This window comes from Carcharodon carcharias, chromosome 21, assembly GCF_017639515.1.
Source record: "Carcharodon carcharias isolate sCarCar2 chromosome 21, sCarCar2.pri, whole genome shotgun sequence".
Taxonomy (NCBI): Eukaryota; Metazoa; Chordata; class Chondrichthyes; order Lamniformes; family Lamnidae; genus Carcharodon; species Carcharodon carcharias.
In genome coordinates, this window is record NC_054487.1 from 33,211,790 (window position 1) to 33,231,348 (window position 19,559).

The 19,559-nt window shown below is 39.8% G+C and overlaps 1 protein-coding gene across 3 annotated transcripts in view; it reads right to left on the bottom strand.

Moving 5' to 3' along the window:
- dnm1l (dynamin 1-like) overlaps positions 1–19,559 on the bottom strand; it is a 77,872-nt gene that overhangs the window by 11,660 nt on the left and 46,653 nt on the right. For 2 of the 3 annotated variants that reach the window (XM_041215585.1, XM_041215584.1), the window contains exons 13-18: positions 17,246–17,338; positions 11,102–11,158; positions 10,471–10,548; positions 8,823–9,002; positions 7,864–7,973; positions 6,083–6,242 (exon numbers count right to left, since the gene is read on the bottom strand). In XM_041215585.1, coding sequence (XP_041071519.1) covers positions 6,083–6,242; positions 7,864–7,973; positions 8,823–9,002; positions 10,471–10,548; positions 11,102–11,158; positions 17,246–17,338 — 678 coding nt within the window. The remainder of the gene's footprint in view (positions 1–6,082; positions 6,243–7,863; positions 7,974–8,822; positions 9,003–10,470; positions 10,549–11,101; positions 11,159–17,245; positions 17,339–19,559) is intronic. The other variant, XM_041215586.1, reaches the window with a different exon arrangement.

Genomic DNA, 19,559 nt, shown 5'->3' on the forward strand with positions numbered 1-19,559 from the left:
TGACCGGGTTGCATTTGTCCTGCTTTTTGTGGACAAGACATACCTGAGCAATTTTCCACATTTCCAGGTAGATGCCAGTGTTGTAGCTGCACTAAAAGAGCTTGGCTAAGGATGTGGCTAATTCTGGAGCACAAGTCTTCAGTACTATTGCCGGAATGTTGTCAGAGCCCATAGTCTTTGCAGTATCCAGTGGCTTCAGCAGTTTCTTGATATCACGTAGAGTGAATTGAATTGGCTGAAAACTGGCATATCTGATGAAGCGAACCTCGGGAGACAGAGATGGATCATTCACTCAGCACTTCTGGCTGAAGATGGCTGCAAATGCATTGATGTGCTAGACTCCCCCATCATTGAGGATGAGGATATTTGTGGAACCTCCTCCTCCAGTTAATGCAGGAGTCACCCGAGTGCATCTCATTCTCTAACCAGTATTCCATTCTGAATACTGGTAAGAGTATTTGTTCATCTGGGAAGTGCAGCCAGAACAAAGTCCACAGCACCATGGTTGACTCAGCTGTACAGGTGGTGGCAGAAAGTTTGAAAAAAGTGATAGGGGATTCATCGGTTAGGAGAACAGACAGCTTTTTCTACAGCAAAGACATGAGTTCAGGAAGGTATGTTACTTCCCTGGTGCCAGGGTCAGGGATGTTACTGAGTGGCTGCAGAGCACAGTGAGGGGGGTGGGTGAACAGCCAGCATTTGTGGTCCATATTGGTAACAATGACATGTGTAGAAAGAGGGCTGTGGTCTCACAGGCAGGGTTTAGGAAATAAGGAAGGAAACTAGCAAAGCAAGGCCTCAAAGGTGGAGATTTCCAGATTCTGGTACCACAAGCAAGTCAGCCTAGAAATAGGAATATTAGAGATGAATAGGTGGCTAGGGTGATGGTGCAGGAGAGGAGGGAGGGCTTTAGATTCCTGTACATTGGACTGGTTCTGGAAAACGTGGGACTGAGACAGGCTTGACCGATTGCACCTGAACAGAGCTGGGACTGATGTCCCTATGGAGCAATGTGCTAGGGCTACTGGAGAGGGTTTAAACTAACTTGGCAGGGGTGTGAAAATCAGGAGGCATCAAGAGGAAAACCAAGATGCACAGAGAATGAGGAGGGTCAGATACCGCTAGAGCAGGAAATAAAAAGGTATTAGTTGAGGTCAAAGTAAGCGGGAATGCAAGAAGTTCTAAATTAGGGTTACTGAAGGGTAACTGAACGCATGGAGTAGGGTACATAATGTGACTGCAGCTCACCAACCTTAAAATATGGTGTCATGGTGATAAGGGAGACCTGGGTCAAAGAAGGAGTATTAAATGTTCCTAGATACAAGATGTTCAGGAAAAATAGGGAAAGTAAAAAAATGGAGGTAGCAATATTGATTAATGAGACTACTACAGTGTTGGAGAGAGAGGATATCCCAGGAGTCAAGGACAGAATGTATTTGGTTAAAGCTAAGAAACAATGGAGGTATCATTACATTGCTGGGCGTATTCTATAGGCCACCAGCTAGTAAAGATATATAGGAACAAACTGCAAGGAAATTACAGAAGTGCAAGAATAGACTGGGATAGTAATAATGTTAAGTGCAGAGAGGGCTAAAAGTTTCTAGTGTGTTCAGGAGAATTTTCTGCATTAGTATGTTTCCAGTCCAACAAGGAAGGAATCATTACTGGATCTGGTTCTGGGAAATGGGGTGGGTCAAGTGTCAGTAGGTGAACATTTAGGGGGTCATGATCATAATATAAGGTTTAGCTTGGCTATGGAAAAGAACAAGGAGTTAGGGGAAGGCAAACTTCAGTGGGGTAAGAACAGTCCTCACCCAGATAAATCAGAATCAAAGATTGGCAGGTAAAACTGTGAAGTAACAATGGGCTGCCTTGAGGAGGAGTTAGTTCAGGAGTCAAGGCATATTCTCATGTGGGGGAAAGGTAGGGAAAACAAATTCAGATGACAGAAGAGACAAGAGAGTAAGATGAAGCAGCAAAAGGATGGGTATGTCAGGTGTTAGGGGATAACACAACTGAGGAACAGGTTAAATATAGAAGGTTCAAAGTGAAGGTGAAAAAACAAATAAAAGAAGCAAGGAGTGTTCATATTCATTCATGGGATGTGGGCATCGCAGGCTAGGCTAGCAATTATTGCCTATCCCTAATAGCTCTTGAGAAGGTGGTGGTGAGCTGCCTTCTTGAATCACTGCAGTGTATGTGGTATAGGTACACCCAGAGTGCTGTTAGAAGCGAGTCCCAGGATTTTGACCCAGCGACAGTGAAAGAATGCAATATATTTCCAAGTTTGGATGGTGAGTGGTTTGGAGGAGAACTTGCGGGTGCTGATGTTCCCATGTGTCGGCTGCCCTTGTCCTTCTAGATGGTAGAATGTGTGGGTCTGGAAGCTGGTGTGTGAAGAGCCTTGGTGAGTTCATGCAGTTCTTGTCCATGTTTGAAACAAGGATGTAATGAGGTCAGGAGCTGATTGACCCTGGCAGAACCCAAACTGAGTGCCTGTGAGCAGGTTATTGCTAAGCAAGTGCTGCTTGATTGCGTTGTTAATGACCCCCTTCCAACACATTACTGATGATCTGAGGTGGTAATTGGCCAGTTTGCATTTGTCCTGTTTGCCCAGGACATTCCTGGGCAATTTTCTACATTGCCTGGTAAATGCCAGTGTTGTAGCTATATTGGAACAACTTGGCTAGGGATGTGGCAAATTTGGAGCACAAGTCTTCAACACTATTGCCGGAATATTGTCAACGCCCATAGCCTTTGCAGTATCCAGTGCCTTCAGCTGTTTCTTACTATCACGTGGAGACTGGCTGAAGACTGGCATCTGTGATGCTGACAACGTCAGCAGGAGACCAAGATGGATCATCCACTCAGCACTTCTGGCTGAAGATTGTTGCTAATGCTTCAGCCTTGTCTTGTGCACTGATGTACTGGCCTCCCCCATCATTGAGGATGGGGATATTTGTGAAGACACTCCCTCCAGTGAGTTATTTAATTGTCCACCCCTATTTACGACTGATATGGCAAGACTGCAGAACTTAGATCTGATCTGTTGGTTGTGGAATCATTTAGCTCTGTCTATCGCATGCTGCTTCCGCTGTTTGGCGTTCAAGTTGTCCTGTGTTGTAGCTTCAGCAGGTTGACACCTCATTTTTAGGTATGCCTGGTGCTGCTCTGCATTGAACCAGGGTTGATCCCCTGGCTTGATGGTAATGTTACAGTGGGGGAAATGCCAGGCCATTGTGATTGTATATAATTCTGCTGCTGCTGGTGGCCCACAGCGCCTCATGGTTGCCCAGTCTTGAGTTGTTATATCTGTTTGAAATCTATCCCACTTAGCATGGTGGTAGAGCCACACAACACGATGGAGTGTATCCTCAACGTGAATACGGGATTTCCTCTCCACAAGGTCTGTGTGGTGGTCACTCCTGCCAATACTGTCATAGACAGATACATCTGCGGCAGGCTGATTGTTGAGGATGAGGTTGTATGGTTTTCCCTCTTGTTGGTTCCATTGTATGAGAAGGAACTGGCAACTAATATTAAGGGAAATCCAAAAGTTGTCTTTAGCCAAATAAATATTAAAAAGGTGCTGAAAGGATGAGTGGGGCTGATTTTGGACCTAAAAGGAGATTTATGCATGGAGTCAGGGGACACGGCTGAGGTACTAAATGAGTTATTTGCATCTGTCTTTATCAAGGAAGATGATGTTGCCCACATCATAGTGAAAGAGGAGGTGGTTGAGGCACTGGTTGATTAAAAACTGAAAGAGGAAGTATTCCATAGGCTGGTGGAAGTTGAAAGTTGGTAAGTCACCAGGACCAGATGAGGTGCATCCAAGAATACTGAGGGAAGTGAGGGTGGAAATTGCTTAGGTACTGGTCTTAATAAAGGGGTGATGCCAGAGAACTGGAGAATTGTGAACATTACGTCCTTGTTCAAAAGAGGGTGCCAGGAAAAGTCCAGAAACTACTGGCCTATCAGTTTAATGTCAGTGGTGGGAAGCTTTTAGAAACAATAATGCAGAACAAAGTAACAACCACTGGGGCAAATGCAGATTAATTAAGGAAAGCCAGAACAGATTTATTAAGGGCAAATCATGTTTAACTAACTTGCTTCAGTTTTTTGGTGAAGAGGGTTGATGAGGTAAAACATTTGACATGGTGTACATGGACTTCCAGAAAGTGTTTGATAAAGTGCTGCACAACAGACTTGTGAGCAAAGTTAGTGCTTACAGGATAAGAGGAACAGTAGTACATGGATACAATTTTGGCTAAGTGACAGGAAACAGAAAGTGAATGGTTGTTTCTCAGACTGGAAGAATGTATACAGTGGGGTTCCCCATGGGTCACCATTAGGTCATTTGCTTTTCTTAATATATATTAATAACTGCACTTGGATTTACAGGGCATAATTTCAAACTTTGTGAATGACACAAAACTTGGAAGCATTGCGAACTGTGAGGAGGGTAGTGTCAAACTTTAAAAGGACATAGACAGGTTGGTGGAATGGGCGGACATGTGGCAGATGAAACTTAATTCCAAAAAGTGTGAAGTGATTCATTTTGATAGGAGGAATGAGGAGAGACATTATAATATAAATGATACAATTCTAAAGGAGGTTAAGGCACAGAGGGACCTGAAGGTATATGCATAGAAATCAATGCAAGTGGCAGGGCAGGTTGAGAAAGCTGTGTTTTAGAATGATTCTGATAGAGTTCAAAAGCAAAGAAGTTATGGTGAACCTTTATAAAACAGTAGTTCAGCCTCAACTGGAGTACTGGGCCGCAACTCTCGACTTGTGTCAGAAAGTGCTGGCTCACAGAAATTAGAACAAATACCTACTTACTTGGTCTTGAAAATTATACTGCCACTTACGTTCACCGGAGCTGCTTGGGGCCTGCCCCCTTTTTTTTTAACAGCACTTGCATGGTGTGTGTGTGTGTGTGTGTGTGTGTGTGTATGTGGGTGGTGGTGGGGGGGTCCCATGGGTCTGGGTCCTTACAATAGCTAATCAGAAATTAGAAGAGATTTTAATTCTTCTAACTTTTTCTGGATAACTATTGATATAACACTGGCAGAACCCTTGAAGTTTGCGATTTAAATTGTATTTTCTGATGGTTCCTAGCGCAGTGTAATTGTCCAGAGGAAGTGTGCACTTCTGGGCAACTGCCGTGCAAACCCTTCCCCGGGAACTTCCCAGCACATCTTTGGGGTGCCCCCCAAATCCGACACTGGGAAGCGTGGAAGTTATGGGCCATTGTGTCAAGTTCAGGGGACCACATGTTAAGAAAAATATGAAGGCATTGGAAAAGGTGCAGAAAGGATTTACAAGAATGGTTCCAGGGATGAGGAACTTCAGCTATGTAGATAGAGTGGAGAAGCTGGGGTTGTTCTCCCTGGAGAAGAGAAAATTAAGAGGTGATGTGATAGATGCGTTCATAAATCATGAGGGGTCTGGACAGAGAAAGGATCCAGAACCAGAGGACGCCAATTTAAGATGATTGGCAAAAGAAGCAATGGCAATATGAAGAAAAGATTTTTACGCGGTGAGTAGTTAGGGCCTGGAATGCACTGCCTGAAAGTGTGGTGGAGGCAGATTCAACTGATGCCTTCCAAAGAGAATTGGAAAATGATCTGAAGAGAACAAAATTGCAGGGCTATGGGAAAATACAAAAAAGTGAGAATTGGCCAGTTGCTCTTGCAGGGGCCTGGCATGGGCACAATGAACCAAATGGCCTTCTCCTGTGTTGTAACCTTTCTATGATTCTACGATGACAATGCAGTGCACTGAATAGTATGGTAGTGCAGTGTATTAAAGACTTGATCTGTTATTCCAGAGAAGTAAAATGTCGTTCATGCACATGACTCCCTGGAGTGAGTCTCTGACTTCAGCCATGCCTATATGGAAAGGCACCATAGTCTTCATAGCATGAAAAAAAAATTTCCACAGGAACCTACAGGCTGCCTGTTCATGCCAAGGATAATACATATTTCACAGTTAAGGAGAACAATTCTATGAACTTTAGTTATGAAAGACTCCATTTTGTGATATTTATAACAGTTTTTAAATTACAGAGAAGTACCTTTAGCATGTCTGCAGCCTCCTTCCTGCGCTGGGCCATGTCTTCTGATTCAGTAAGGAGGTCTTCCAGCAGCATCGACTTGTAGAGTTGACCAACCAATTCACTTTGGAGATTGTCCTTCACATAATTGACCAGGAAATTCATCACAGCCTTTGGCACACTAAGAATAACACAAGAACTTAGTCAAGATACTTACGCTGTTAGCCTTATCTTTGCTGACAAATTACATGGAAATATACATACAACTAAACAGGCACTCAGGTATTTCGACTTACATTAACTCAACTGAGTAATGCTCAATTATCTAGTAAAGTGAGAGATGGTCAGTTCTCTTAATATACATTTGAACACCACAAATCGATAGAGTTCAAAATTTTAAAGATAAAACAAATTCCAAAATGTTTATTTCCATACAACTGCTTGAGCTTTGATTTAGAAGTCACGTTACAGGGAACTAGAACAGTATCATAGTAGGAATGACTAGCTAAAAGCTGGTTTCTCTTTAAACTGTTGTTCATGTAATTGACTTTCCAGATTATTCATTTCTTTTGCTTGTTTGGGGTGGCGAGAGTCACTGTTCAGAAACAAAGTTTCCTACTTCACTTACTCACACCAAGTATTCCCAGGCCAATTTTAGCACAGCTACATGCAGAGTAACTCCAATTAATTTGATAAGACCTCCATCCCATCTGTCAGGACTGCATTTTAGGTGACAGTGTCCAACTGACGCAACACTGTCCAATCTCAGTAATTCATCCCCATGTCAATAATATTTAAGTCACTAGTAACGCTATGTTTAGACAAATATTAGCAGGGGTAAAAAATAACAGACTGGTTTCAATCTGTTTCAACACAGGGCCACAGGGATAGCAATATTAATGAATGGAAACACTCTAAAGGGATTTATTAAGCCATTAACATTACAACTTATCAAAACTGAATCTACACAGGGCTACCTGAAGTAGCTGTGTAAATAAGATAATTTACAAAATAAATTGGCTTGCACCAAGAACTAATCAGGGAGGAAAAGTTGAGTGATAATTAGTTACATGCAATTATGTAATAAAACAATCCAACACCAAATGTAAACTGTATGACATTTGTAGATGGATTTAATATTTAAGAAAAGTCTCTCGATAGCTCAGTTGGTTATAGCAATCAAAAGCTAAGTTGCACAGATCAGGACGGTCCCGTGCTCACTGCGCCTATTTGCACTTAGATTAGCAGACAGGTGCTATGATTTGTCTCGGCATCTCTGGATTCCTATTCCTGATCGTTAACCAGGAAGGTGTACAGGTTTGGATGGCTTGGCCTAAATAGCCAAGTGGTTATGGTACTGGGTTTGTAACCCCAAGATCAAGAGTTCAAATCTCACAATGGCAAACTATGAAACAATGTAACTTCATCTGAAACAGATGGAAATGGGTTTGTACTCGAAAGAGTTACAGGTTTGGATGTTATGTCATGACGCCCTCTCCAATGTGTCAGCCTGGCTAAATTTGTCTAAGCTCACACACAAAGAATGGCCAACTAACAGAGGAACTGGGGGGGGGGGGGGTGATTATCAGTTATAGAACTATATCCAAAGAAAGGAATCAAAATCTTCAGCAAAGAATATTTATGTAAAGTTAGCTGTTATGGCAAATATAAAAGATTGCAAGATATTTACAGAAACAAAAGTCATTTAAAAACATTTCACTACATTAAAGACATACTGTAGGGAATTTCTGTGCTGTAAATCATGAATTGTGGACAAGAGCTCTTATTTATTAGAAATATACCTGTCCTGGATGTTTTTTCTCACAATCAGAAAATAGGACTTGATGAGTCGTTCGATGACTTCACAATCTCGCTGCTCCCGTGCTGAAAGTTTACGTGAGACAGGAACACGCTGTGAAAATGACATCCATTTTAATTACTGTGCGCTTTAAAAAACATGACACACATTAAAGAAAATGAAAATAATTGCTTCCATTGTTTGCTTTACGTCACTATAGCATTCTGGAGCAAATTTGTTTCTAAATCTAACCACTGGCACAAGGAAACAAAACAGAGAGAATTGATATATTTTGGTTCTGTCTGTCAATAAAATGCTAGGATTAATGATTCTGCCACTTATAGTCTTTTATGTGTCTGCCCCCTATCAATTTCCACAGGTAGCTTTTTTATCTCTGCCAAAATCAGTCATCTGAATTCTCCAGTGCCCTCCCACAGACAAGGGCTGATGCAGAATTCTGTTCAAGAAGAGATGATGAATGAAGGCAGGCAAGACTGAAAGATTTAAACAGAGAAATGTTGGCACTTTAGATATTAATGGGCTTGGTGGTCTTGTGGCAGTCGGTAGTGTCCCTGCCTCTGAGCCAGAATCCCACTCCAGGACTTGATGGCCATGGAAGGTGCATTAATAACAAGACCAAACAGTTTGATTATCTACCTGTAAATCCTGCCTGTACACCTATGGCAGGCAGTAAGAGCAGGAGACACTGCTGGTCAGCCATGCTTCATGCAGAGTGGCTCCCTTCAAGCTACAGCCTCTAGCTTCAGGCTAATGACATGTTCCAGGAAAGAAAAAAAACTACTGAAAACAGATGTAAACATGTGCTTATCTGCCTCATGTCTCTCTGGATGCAGGAAGAATTCTAAGAACTCACCAGAGTGCCAAATTGCCACATCTTCACATATTAGAACTACCCCGTTGTCTAAGAAACAGAAAATGACTGGAAACTGAATTACAACCTACCACATCCAGGAAATTTACTGATGGTCCCCTATGTGGACTGCCAGGAGCAGGCTGCTTAGGTTTTTCTTCAGATGATCCTTCATCTGGTTTTAATGTAGATGCTTTCAACATTCCTCTCCAGTTTCCAGTCGTTGCTCCATCTGGATTCCCATTTTGTGCTTGAACTTCTTTACCTGAAACCTGGGCAGAGTAGGAGAGGTAACAGCAGCACTAATAAAGCTATTGCTCAATGTATTCAGGCTCTTTAACTTCAATCCCAAAAACAACTATTGAGTGCTTCTGAAAGCTTACCAGCAGTATACACTGTGCAATTGCACATACACATGCATACAAGTGAGGGGTGGAACACTCGAACCAGTTTGAGATGCTTGAGAAATAAATACTAGTTACTCTAACACCAACACAATTTGTCCTACTGTCAAATGTCAGTGTTAATTGACAAGCATCATACGAACAAACGAAATAGGAGCAGAAGTAAGCCATTCAGCCCTCGGGCCTGCTGAGCCATTCAATAAAATCATAGCTGATCTGCTTGCATTTCAAATTCCACATTCCCATCTACCCCCAATAACCTTTGATTCCCTTGCCTAACAAGAATCTACCTCCGCCTTAAAAATATTCACTAACCCCACCTCCACCACCTTCGGAGGCAGAGAGTTCCAGTTGCACAACCCTCAGAAAATACACCTAGTACGCTGTACCAAATTAAAGTCCTTGGTCAACTTTCAAACTGGTGTGTACTATATCTTATACTAAATTCCATTTTAAAATGTATTCTCCAATAGATTTCACTATTATCACAGAAGTGCGATGTTGTGACTTTGCTCATCATTTCTGTAGGTAGTTACGAAATGAATTACAATAAGGGAATTACATATCAGTGTGACACCAAACAGCAACCTCCTTTTTCCAATCTCCCTGTTCAGGCTTTTCTTTAATAGTGCTGCCTTTTAAGTGGTAACAGTAATACTTTGTTTCTATAATTGCTGACAGTAAATTTGACAAGACACCACGTTTTCTTACATATGAAATCCAGAGATATTAGCTAAGAAATGCACGCATTAGCAGCGGTGAATGTCTAGTGAATATAAAACTTAATCCTATTTTAAAATCATCCAGGTTATAAGACCGTTGCAATAGGTTCACATAAACCAAGTTTGCTTGTGCTGCTGCTGCCTACATCAATGCATACACTGAAGCTTCCTTTCATCCTGCAAAAGCACGGCAGATACAAGTGAAAATGGTCAATCATCCTGTTATCTCAGTCCATTCATCACAGGTGTCAAATATTTCTTAAATGATTTGTCTTTTCTATCCTACCCATTATCAATGCTGCTTATACTGTATGTGAACAAGGATTGCCTGACATCAGTATCCTAAGTGACTGAATTTATGCCCCCTTCAACTTCTATAGTTTAATTTGGAGTAGTACTCAGGGTTTCCTTTTTCCTATGTTTGCTACATTATACATTTGTACTAGGTCACTGATCCGTAACCTTCTTTCACAAAACTGTCAAGACATGAGAGTACATCTAAGTACTTGAAAGTGGGAAAGGATTTTCAGGACATGAAGGACAAATTAGAGGTGCCATCAGTTTATAATAAAACACGAAGCCACAATAAAGCATGTCACAGATAGATGACCAACCTTTCCCTCAAACTCAGCAGAAGCAACAGCAGAAGTCTCCTGGGGAGGAGCAGACATAGCGCTGGGAGCTTTAGAAGACTGCAGCAAGTAAAGAAAAGCGAGAAAAGAAAAATGATGAAAGGTGAGTAAGTAAAATAACTACACTTTTAAAGCAAGGGTAAAGCTGTAAATAAAACTTTTTATGCCTGGTTCATAAAGTATTATTGGTAATCTTTCTAGTCCATCCCCTTTTGAGAAGTATTATGGATAAACATTAAACTATCTTACTAAGCAAATGTTCTAACATCAACTACACTGGTCAATAGTTGGCAAGAGATTCAATATTTTCAGCCAAACAAGGATCCTTAAAAATCTCATCTATTGCTATAAAAACCCACCAAAAGAAAACAATTCTTTTCCTTTGCTGCCTGCACAATTTTCTCATCAGGTCTCTGACTAGTTTCAGTAGGTGCCAACAAATAGGCTTGAATGGGAGGACTTAATTGCCTTCTGTTTTTTCTATCATGTCTATTTGCTACCTGCTTATTTTCCATGCAGAGTAGAGTTTACTACTGTGTTTTATTAACCCATGACACAGAACATTATGCAATAATACAATAGGCTATTGACTTTAATTTCCATCACATCTCACCTTATCTCGAGACAGAGCAGAGGGTGGTTCCCTTGCTAAACGGTTACGCCTTTGTTCCTGAGAAAATAGAAACCATCACATTATGTAAACAGAAAATTCAGAAGTTTTTTTAAAATTAAACTTTTTGATTTATGAAAAATAATCCCTACATTTTTGCACCCGTAGGGAAATCCATCAACTACCAAAGACAGGGGAGTGAATGACATACTTGCACATCTCTTTCACAGCTGCAGGAAGATAGCTTCTAGCCTGTGCATGAGAGTAGCCTAGGAAAAACTCCTCTACAATTTTCCCTTGCCCAGTGGGTAAGCATTTGGCCTTCTTTCAGTGTCTCCCCAGTCCTGAAATCAGGAACTCCGATGTCCTAAAGTAATGCTCCAACACACTGCACATTGCAGCTAGAAATATATTTGAATCTTGATCTGGTTGTCAACAGAGTAGACAGGCTTACTGGTAACATCTCGCTGGTGTCACTGTATAATGGTCACCATTCAGCATGTGAAATAAGTAACTCACCTCAAGTCCCCAACGCCTGTTCATCATCTACAAGGCACAAGTCAGGGCTGTGATGGAATATTCCCCACTTGCCTGGATGGGTGCAACTCCTGCAACACTCAAGAAGACATCATCCAGGACAAAGCAGCCCGCTTGATTGGCACCACATCCACAAACATTCACTCCCTCCATCACCGACGCACAGTAGCAGCAGTGTGTACCATCTACAAGATGCACTGCAGGAATTCACCAAGGCTCCTTAGAGAGTACCTTCCAAATCCACGACCACTACCATCTAGAAGGACAAGGGCAGCAGATAGATGGGGACACAACCACCTGGAAGTTCCCCTCCAAGTCACTCACCATCCCGACTTGGAAATATATCGCCATTCCTTCACTGTCGCTGGGTCAAAATCCTGGAACACCTTCCCTGACAGCACTGTGGATGTACCTACACCACATGGACTGCAGCAGTTCAAGGAGGCACCTCACCACCAGCTTCTCAAGGGAAACTAAGGATTGGCAGTAAATGCTGGCCCAGCCTGCGAAGCTCACATCCCATGAATGAATAAAAAGAAAAAAATTTCTTCTGCTCAATTTTGCTTAAATTTATCTAATTTGTCTGTGACTGTCACTTTTTCTCTATCATTGTAGAGTATCTATCAAGAGTAGAAGTTGAAGAGTAGAAACTTCAGCCCGACATTTCTGATCTTTTTTTAAAAGCCTGCCAGAAAAACATGAAGCTGCCTGAAGGTCAGCAGCAGCAATTCCTATTCACAGCATTTGTCATGACAGTGTTCTTGGCTGAATATCTGGTCAAAAAATGATAAGTGAAATCCCTGGAATCATTTTAGAGCTAAGTGGACGCTGGTATGAGGGGAAACTTTCAAGGTTTAGCACCACAAAATTAAATCCTGTTTCACTTCTGAAAATTCTTTTTTGAATTTACACCAGCCTATAAATAGCAGTCTAAATTTTCATTATGACCTAAAGTAGGCACAATTTTGATGACATGCTGTGTTGATGTACCAGAGGCTTGAGAATCTTCGGTTTCATCAAAACTAATGTAAGAAACTAAAAACCAAGAGTGATGCAAGATAGTGATGGCTCACTATCACCCATTTCATTACTTTTGCAAAGTCTGGAAATAAAATCCCTATTTGTCACTAAGAGATTGCTTAAAGAAAGGTTTTACAGATACCTACTCCCCCCCCCACCCCACCCCCCCAAAACCCCCGCCCGTAGGTTTACCCCATTCTGCACCATCCTATTTAAAATCTAGCAGGTGGTGGTCATGCCGTGGGACTAAAATTTCTTTTGGGGGAGGATTCTTAATCACCCATTGTAACTTTGGCAAAAAAAAAAAATCGATCAAAACCACAGAGAAACAGTATAAAGGGCTTTTACCATAAAGGGCCTTTATAGAAGCTCAATCCTATGACATAAGTACTTCTAGAAATGATTTCTCTCAGGATATTGCTGTCACACTTCTTTATTTGCTGTTAGAGATTCTTATTTGTTAATTACATTTTTTCGCTTAATTTGCCTGTTTCTCTCACACCTCAAATAACAACTAGATTTTTACAAAAATGCTATTTACACATTTATTTAGTGCAAATGTAATGCAACATCATATGGGACCTGTGGGGATAGACTGTAAATTCAGTGTACAACACAATTTGTATCTCGGGGAAGGGATAACAATTCAGTGCTCAAGTTAAGGTCAAACTGAATTTTGTACCATCTATCAGTCTTCTTTGAAGAGTTCAAATCAACAATTCAATCTACATTTTTCCTGAGCTGCTGGTAGATTGACAAATCCTGTGGATAGTGTCATTAGCATAAAAGGGGTAAATGCCATTTATGGTATAATACAGGTTGGCGCCAGATAAGTCAGAATGGTACAGCTGTAATAGCTGGAGAGTTGAATTGTTTTTTTAAAAGAAGTGATTTCTTTGTAGCCACTTTTCTATAATCAATTGATTGCTTTGTTATTAACTATCCTTAGAGAATCAGCATTGGACCTCCAATTTCACCACTGCTACAGTCACTCAGCCTACAGCATGCAGGCGTAATGAAAGAAAGACAAAACCTACGTTTATACCACATGTCACACTATGACCCAAATCCTTTTCAGCTAATTAAGAACTTTTGAGCTGTAGTCATCGGTATATTGTAGGCAATGTTATCAAATGGCAAAGCAGGCTCGATGCTCAAATGGCATATTCCTGCTCCTAATAACTATGGTCGTATGTCACTTTGGATGGATGATATAAGCTAGGCTAAATGGTCTTTGTCATCTATAATTATCTTGTGAACGGAGAGTAAAATCAATGCTGGAGTTCTGGTTATTTTGTTGACAATGAAAGTTTACTGTGAGCAGGCTTTGTGGGGTGAAATTGCCAGGAGACATAATGGGCCCAATAAGTCAGTAACCTGTTTTACACTGCACATGATTCTCAAGAGTCTTTTTCATTGACTTCAATTTTGTCCTTTTGTCTACTTACCATTACCCCATCCCACCTTGATGCTTTTGCGTTTTTTGAGGTATTGAAATATCATATTGCATAGTTGTTCTGACTGATGCAATTGGGTAAAGCGCAGTTATTTAAAATTCCCAAGGGGAAACTTTAAACAACTGTCATAACCTATAATTTTAAGTGTTATGTTTGAGATGCAACTCTAAATTCAGGAATCAGGCCATCAGTTCTTGAGGTTTTACATTAAATTAATTGAAACATTTATTTAATTTACACAGTTTAAAAAGTATATATACATATGGCTACAAATTACTATCATAACTTTTAACAAATTCCCAAACTAATCTCCACTAAGGCAACAGCAACCCATAGACTTAACCAAACATCAGGCAAAGCATTTTCACCTTACGAATTCAAAATGAATTTATTTTCACTGTGGAGCCGGTTGGAGGCTTGCAGCTGCCTTTTGATCTCTGCCCTGCACACACAAAACTGAAATTATACCTCCCACCACTGACTGAATTCAAATTCTCATTGTCTCACCAGCCTCTTTGAACTTTACCTTTTAACAATGTAACCCCATTCATTGTACCAATTTTATTAATAATATAAACATATTGCTTGGTAGCTGCTAGAAAGGCATCAAGTTTTCACCTCACTTCTTGAATGCTCTATTCAAAAAATGCAAATGCACGCTCTCTCTTACATATCAAAACTAGTACATATCAAAGCACCCAGACTAGGTGGCTTTAATCCAATTAAGACACACCCACAGACTAAATGTCTATTTTATAAGAAAAATATTTTCCAAAATATTATATATGTTAATAGCTTCATGGCAATAGTGGATACTGAAAATATATTGTAGTGAGAAGCAGCAATCAGATGTCTTCAGACTTGCTGATCAAGAAAACACAGATACAATTGTGAACCAGTCTTTGTCCTCTGGTCTCTTAAAATTTGTGTTTCACGGAGAAACCTGAGGACTCCAATGCCTCTCATTGAAAGTGAAGACCAAGGTTGCTCAATCATTGTACTTTTTTGCTTGGGAGTCATTTGATCTTTCTACCCTGTGAAATTACTGATAAAATAGAATACAATTACACCCCTTGTATGAATACTTATATTGAATGTCATGAACCCAGGCAGGAGAAAGCCCTCCACTACTTCTAGAAAATGGAAATGATCTTGCGCAGTTTATCTGGGTTGAATCTTTCCCCCAAAGATGAATTTACTGTAACCATGTCCGTATGATGCAATGTGTAGATCATGTTAATGAGGGCTGAGGCAATCACCAAAATTAGTGTTATTGCCTGCACAGTGTTATAAATAATTAATGCAATGTTTTCCTGTCAAATTAACAATATTTTACAATGCTGTTAAAGTTAAACTTGTGCTCTATGATTTGTTTAATAGCCATGGTTGGATTACCTATAGGGCGCAGTACACAAACTAACGCTGCACTATATTGTTGCTGCTCTTAGTATTAATGACCTATGCTGTATATATATCAGATATTTGTAACCAGATGCCAACAATGAGAATTATCATTTTACTAACACCTTTCTATAATTGTTTGGTGAACTGATTGACGAACCTTGAAAGGGGAAAAAATATCATGCATAATTGAGGGGGAGAGTTGGGGGGGGGGGGGAAGGAGGGGGAGTTTGGGGGAGAATAAGAGGCTCAGAAACAGGAGAAGCATCAGGGCCCACAATTGGGCCCACAATTTCTCTCCCTGGCCCTGGATGTACCTGCACTCCTATCCATTCTAGACTCTCTAGCAGCAGGGCTTTCCTCACCAAGTTATGTTTCCCTGTCTCCTAATCTTTGGCTTTGATTGCCGCCACTACATGCTGACACAAAGTATAGAAAAGACATTTAAAGTTCGTTCCTCTAGGGAGCCTTGCTGAATTATTAGCAACCCTGTAGAAAGCATTACATGAGATTTTCATGCATGTTAGCCACTCTGTTTGTGACCTTAGAAGCCAGAAACAAGAGCTCGGGAGACAGATAGGGACTGGAAGACTGGGGGAATAGGAATGTAGGAGACTAAGAGCCAGAGTTGGGCATGCTGGTAAAAATTCAGAAGGAGCAGGATACAGGCAGAGCAAAAGGTGATCTTTGTGTTGTACAGGGAACTTCTATAGGAAAGCAACTGAACTTGAATTTGATGCCTTACAATTTAAAGTATCTTTCGATTGCAAAGTGTCATCGAAAATGCAGGTTGCCTTTCATAAGCCCATTTTGTAATTTTCTGCAATAGTCAAAATATATACATAACTTTAATGAGATCGCTAAACAGTTTTGCAATATGATATTTATTAATACTTTGTAGTCAAGGTGAGGGTTCAGTACTGAAAAGTGAATTACTTTCATTTTGGTGCCAAGAATCAACATTAAGTACTCCAAGGTCAATAACCAAAAAATATGCTGCCCACCAGCATGACTTGAAATCTAAAAAATAATTAAGTCTCAGAAAGCAAATCTTTCTAGACCAGTCACTATCATTCCATGCCCTCGCTGACTGAGGATATCAATTTAATGCCAAGAATAAAAGTGTCCATTATTTTGCATAAATAGGAAAGTTTACTAGAAATATCTAAGAGGGCAAAAAAATTCATGCCAGATTATTTCTAATTATAAAATTTATATATAAAGTTGGAGAAGGAGTTTAAGACAATATCACATTATGAATTTAAGACATAACTTTGTCCTATAACAGTTTTTAAACTTATTCCCAGAAATTAATCCCTTATTTTTTCAAATTTTCTGAGCTACCAATATTAAAATAGATTACATTTTTAAACAAGTATCTGTTCTATTGGGTGACATTTGCATAGTATGTTTATACACTACAAGCAATAAAGTAGGCAGCTGATTAATATCCTTTTTATGCTGGGCTTAATGTAATTGATACCCTAAACCTTACTACCATCAATGGAAATGTTTGGAGAGTAACACATTACAAAGAATCATCATCAGTACCATTATCCCTTGGTTTTAATAAATTATTAAAAATGTTTCTATAGAACAGTTTATTTTTTGCCATTTCTCTAAAATATTTCAAACATTTGAATAAAGGGGGCACATCATTTTTACAGTATATGCATTCTCACTTTCTAATTCTGACAATCAGAATTTTACAAAATTGATGCATAAACCTTACCTCTATGTTACTGTTCAAAACACCACAGGCGTCTGCAAAATCAGGGTGTTTTGTATTGATGTATGCAAGCTCAATGGCTACCAGATTGTGGACCTAGAAGTGATTAATTAAAAAGATCTTTATACAAAGGTTCAGATCAATAAACCAGATGGCATCTAGTCATACAAATCACAGGTTAAATCTACAGTTTTCTTGTATCTTTGGAGCTAAACAATCCCAGCAGCTTCAATATCTCTACTCAGCTGAATTATAACAAAAGTACGGCAAATTCGCCAAAATTTTACGAATATTTACAAAATGGAAACCCTTAGTAATGCAAGTAACATGATATGTATATACATTATATATCATATAACTTGCTACCTACAGTTTGCAACCAATATAAATACAACACACATAAACATAACCAATAAATTAATGCTGGTGTGTATGTATATAAAAACTTTATAGAATCATAGAATTGTTACAACACAGAGGGAGGCTATTTGGCCCATTGTATCTGCACCGGCTCTCCATAGGAACAATTTACCTAGTGCTACTCACTTGCTTTCTTCCCATAGCTCTGCATATATTTTATTTTCAGATAACCATCCAAATTCTTCTTGAATGCCTTGATTGAGACTGCCTCCACCACACTCTCAAACAGTGCATTTCAGATCCTAACCAATTGCTACGTGAAAGTTTTTCCTTAGGTCGCCATTGCTTCATTTGTTATTTTAAAATCTGTGCCCTCTGTGGTTTTTGACTTGTCCACCAATGAGAATATTTTTTCCCTATCTATTGTGTCCAGACCCCTCATGATTTTGAATCCCTCTAACAAATCTCCTCTCAACATTCTTTTCTCTATGGAAAACAATCCTAACTTCTCCAATCTATCTACATAACTGAAGTTCCTCATCCTTGGAACTATTCCCGTGAATCTTTTCTGCACTCTCTATAATGCCTTCGCATCTTTCCTAAAATGTGGCACCCACGATCAGTTGGGGAGTGTTCTATATAAGTTTAACATAGCTTGCTTGCTTTTATATTCCGTGCCCCTATTAATAAAGCCAAAAATGCTGTATGTTTTATTAACAGCTTTCTCAACCTGTCCTGCCACCTTGATTGATTTATGCACATATGCACCCAGATTTCTCTGCTCCTGAATTACTTCACACTTCTCTGCCCATTCCACCAGCCGGTCTATGCCCGTTTGAAGTTCTACACTATCCTTCTCATTGTTCACAACGCTTCCAAGTTTTGTAGCATCCGCAAATTTTGAATCGTGCCCTGTACACAAAGGTCTAGGTCATTAATATATATCAGGAAAAGCAAGGGTCCCAACACTGACCCCTGAGGAACTCCACTATAAACCCTTCCTCCTGTCCAGAAATTATCCATTAACCACTACTCTGTTTCTGGTCACTCAGCCGATATTGCACCATGTTGCTACTGTCCCTTTTATTCCATCAGCTGTAACTTTGCTCACAAGTCTGTTATGTAGCACTTTATCAAATGCCATCTAGAAGCTCCAATATGGCAAATTAAAATGACAGAAGATGACAACATACATTCAGCTAATCATGTCCAAGATGGTTCTTTGGTAGAGCAATACAAAACTAATTCCATTTACCTTTCCTTAAAAGATGCAATGAACTCTTCTGTAATTGCTCTATACAGGCAAGTGTTACCCACTTCCCTTGATAAGGCAGCAATTAACTTTCTCATTGAATTACTGCAAGCCTTATGTTGATAGTGCTCCCACACTGGTATTAAGTAGATACATTTAGGATTTTTGACCCAATGACAACAAAAACAAAAGAGCAAGTCTCTGTAAATGAATTTCTTCTAACTTTCAGATAGTACTTCCCAGCCGTGCAAACTCTACCACTGAGAAGAACAAGGGCAACTTGATCAGGAGAACGCCATCAACTTCAAATTTGATGTCAAGTCACACAACTTTCTGACACAGACATATATTGCCATTTTGTTTCATTGTCATTGGGTCAAATCCTAAATTTAACAACTTAATACCAATGTGGGGGCATCATCAACATAGGACTTCAGCAGTTCATTGAGAAAGCTGATTAACACTATCGAGAGAAGTAGGAATGGGCAATAAATCAAAATCATTTATAATTTTAAACATATCTATAAAACTTCCTCAGCCTGTTTCTATTCTGATGCAAAATTTCAATTATAGTTTTTCTATTATACGATCTACAGCTTTAATGTTCTTTCAATAATGGGGGCCAAAAACTACAAACAACTCTGCCCCAATCACTGCTGTGTAGAAATTTACAATTTCGGTTTTGCATTTTGTACTCTATGTTCT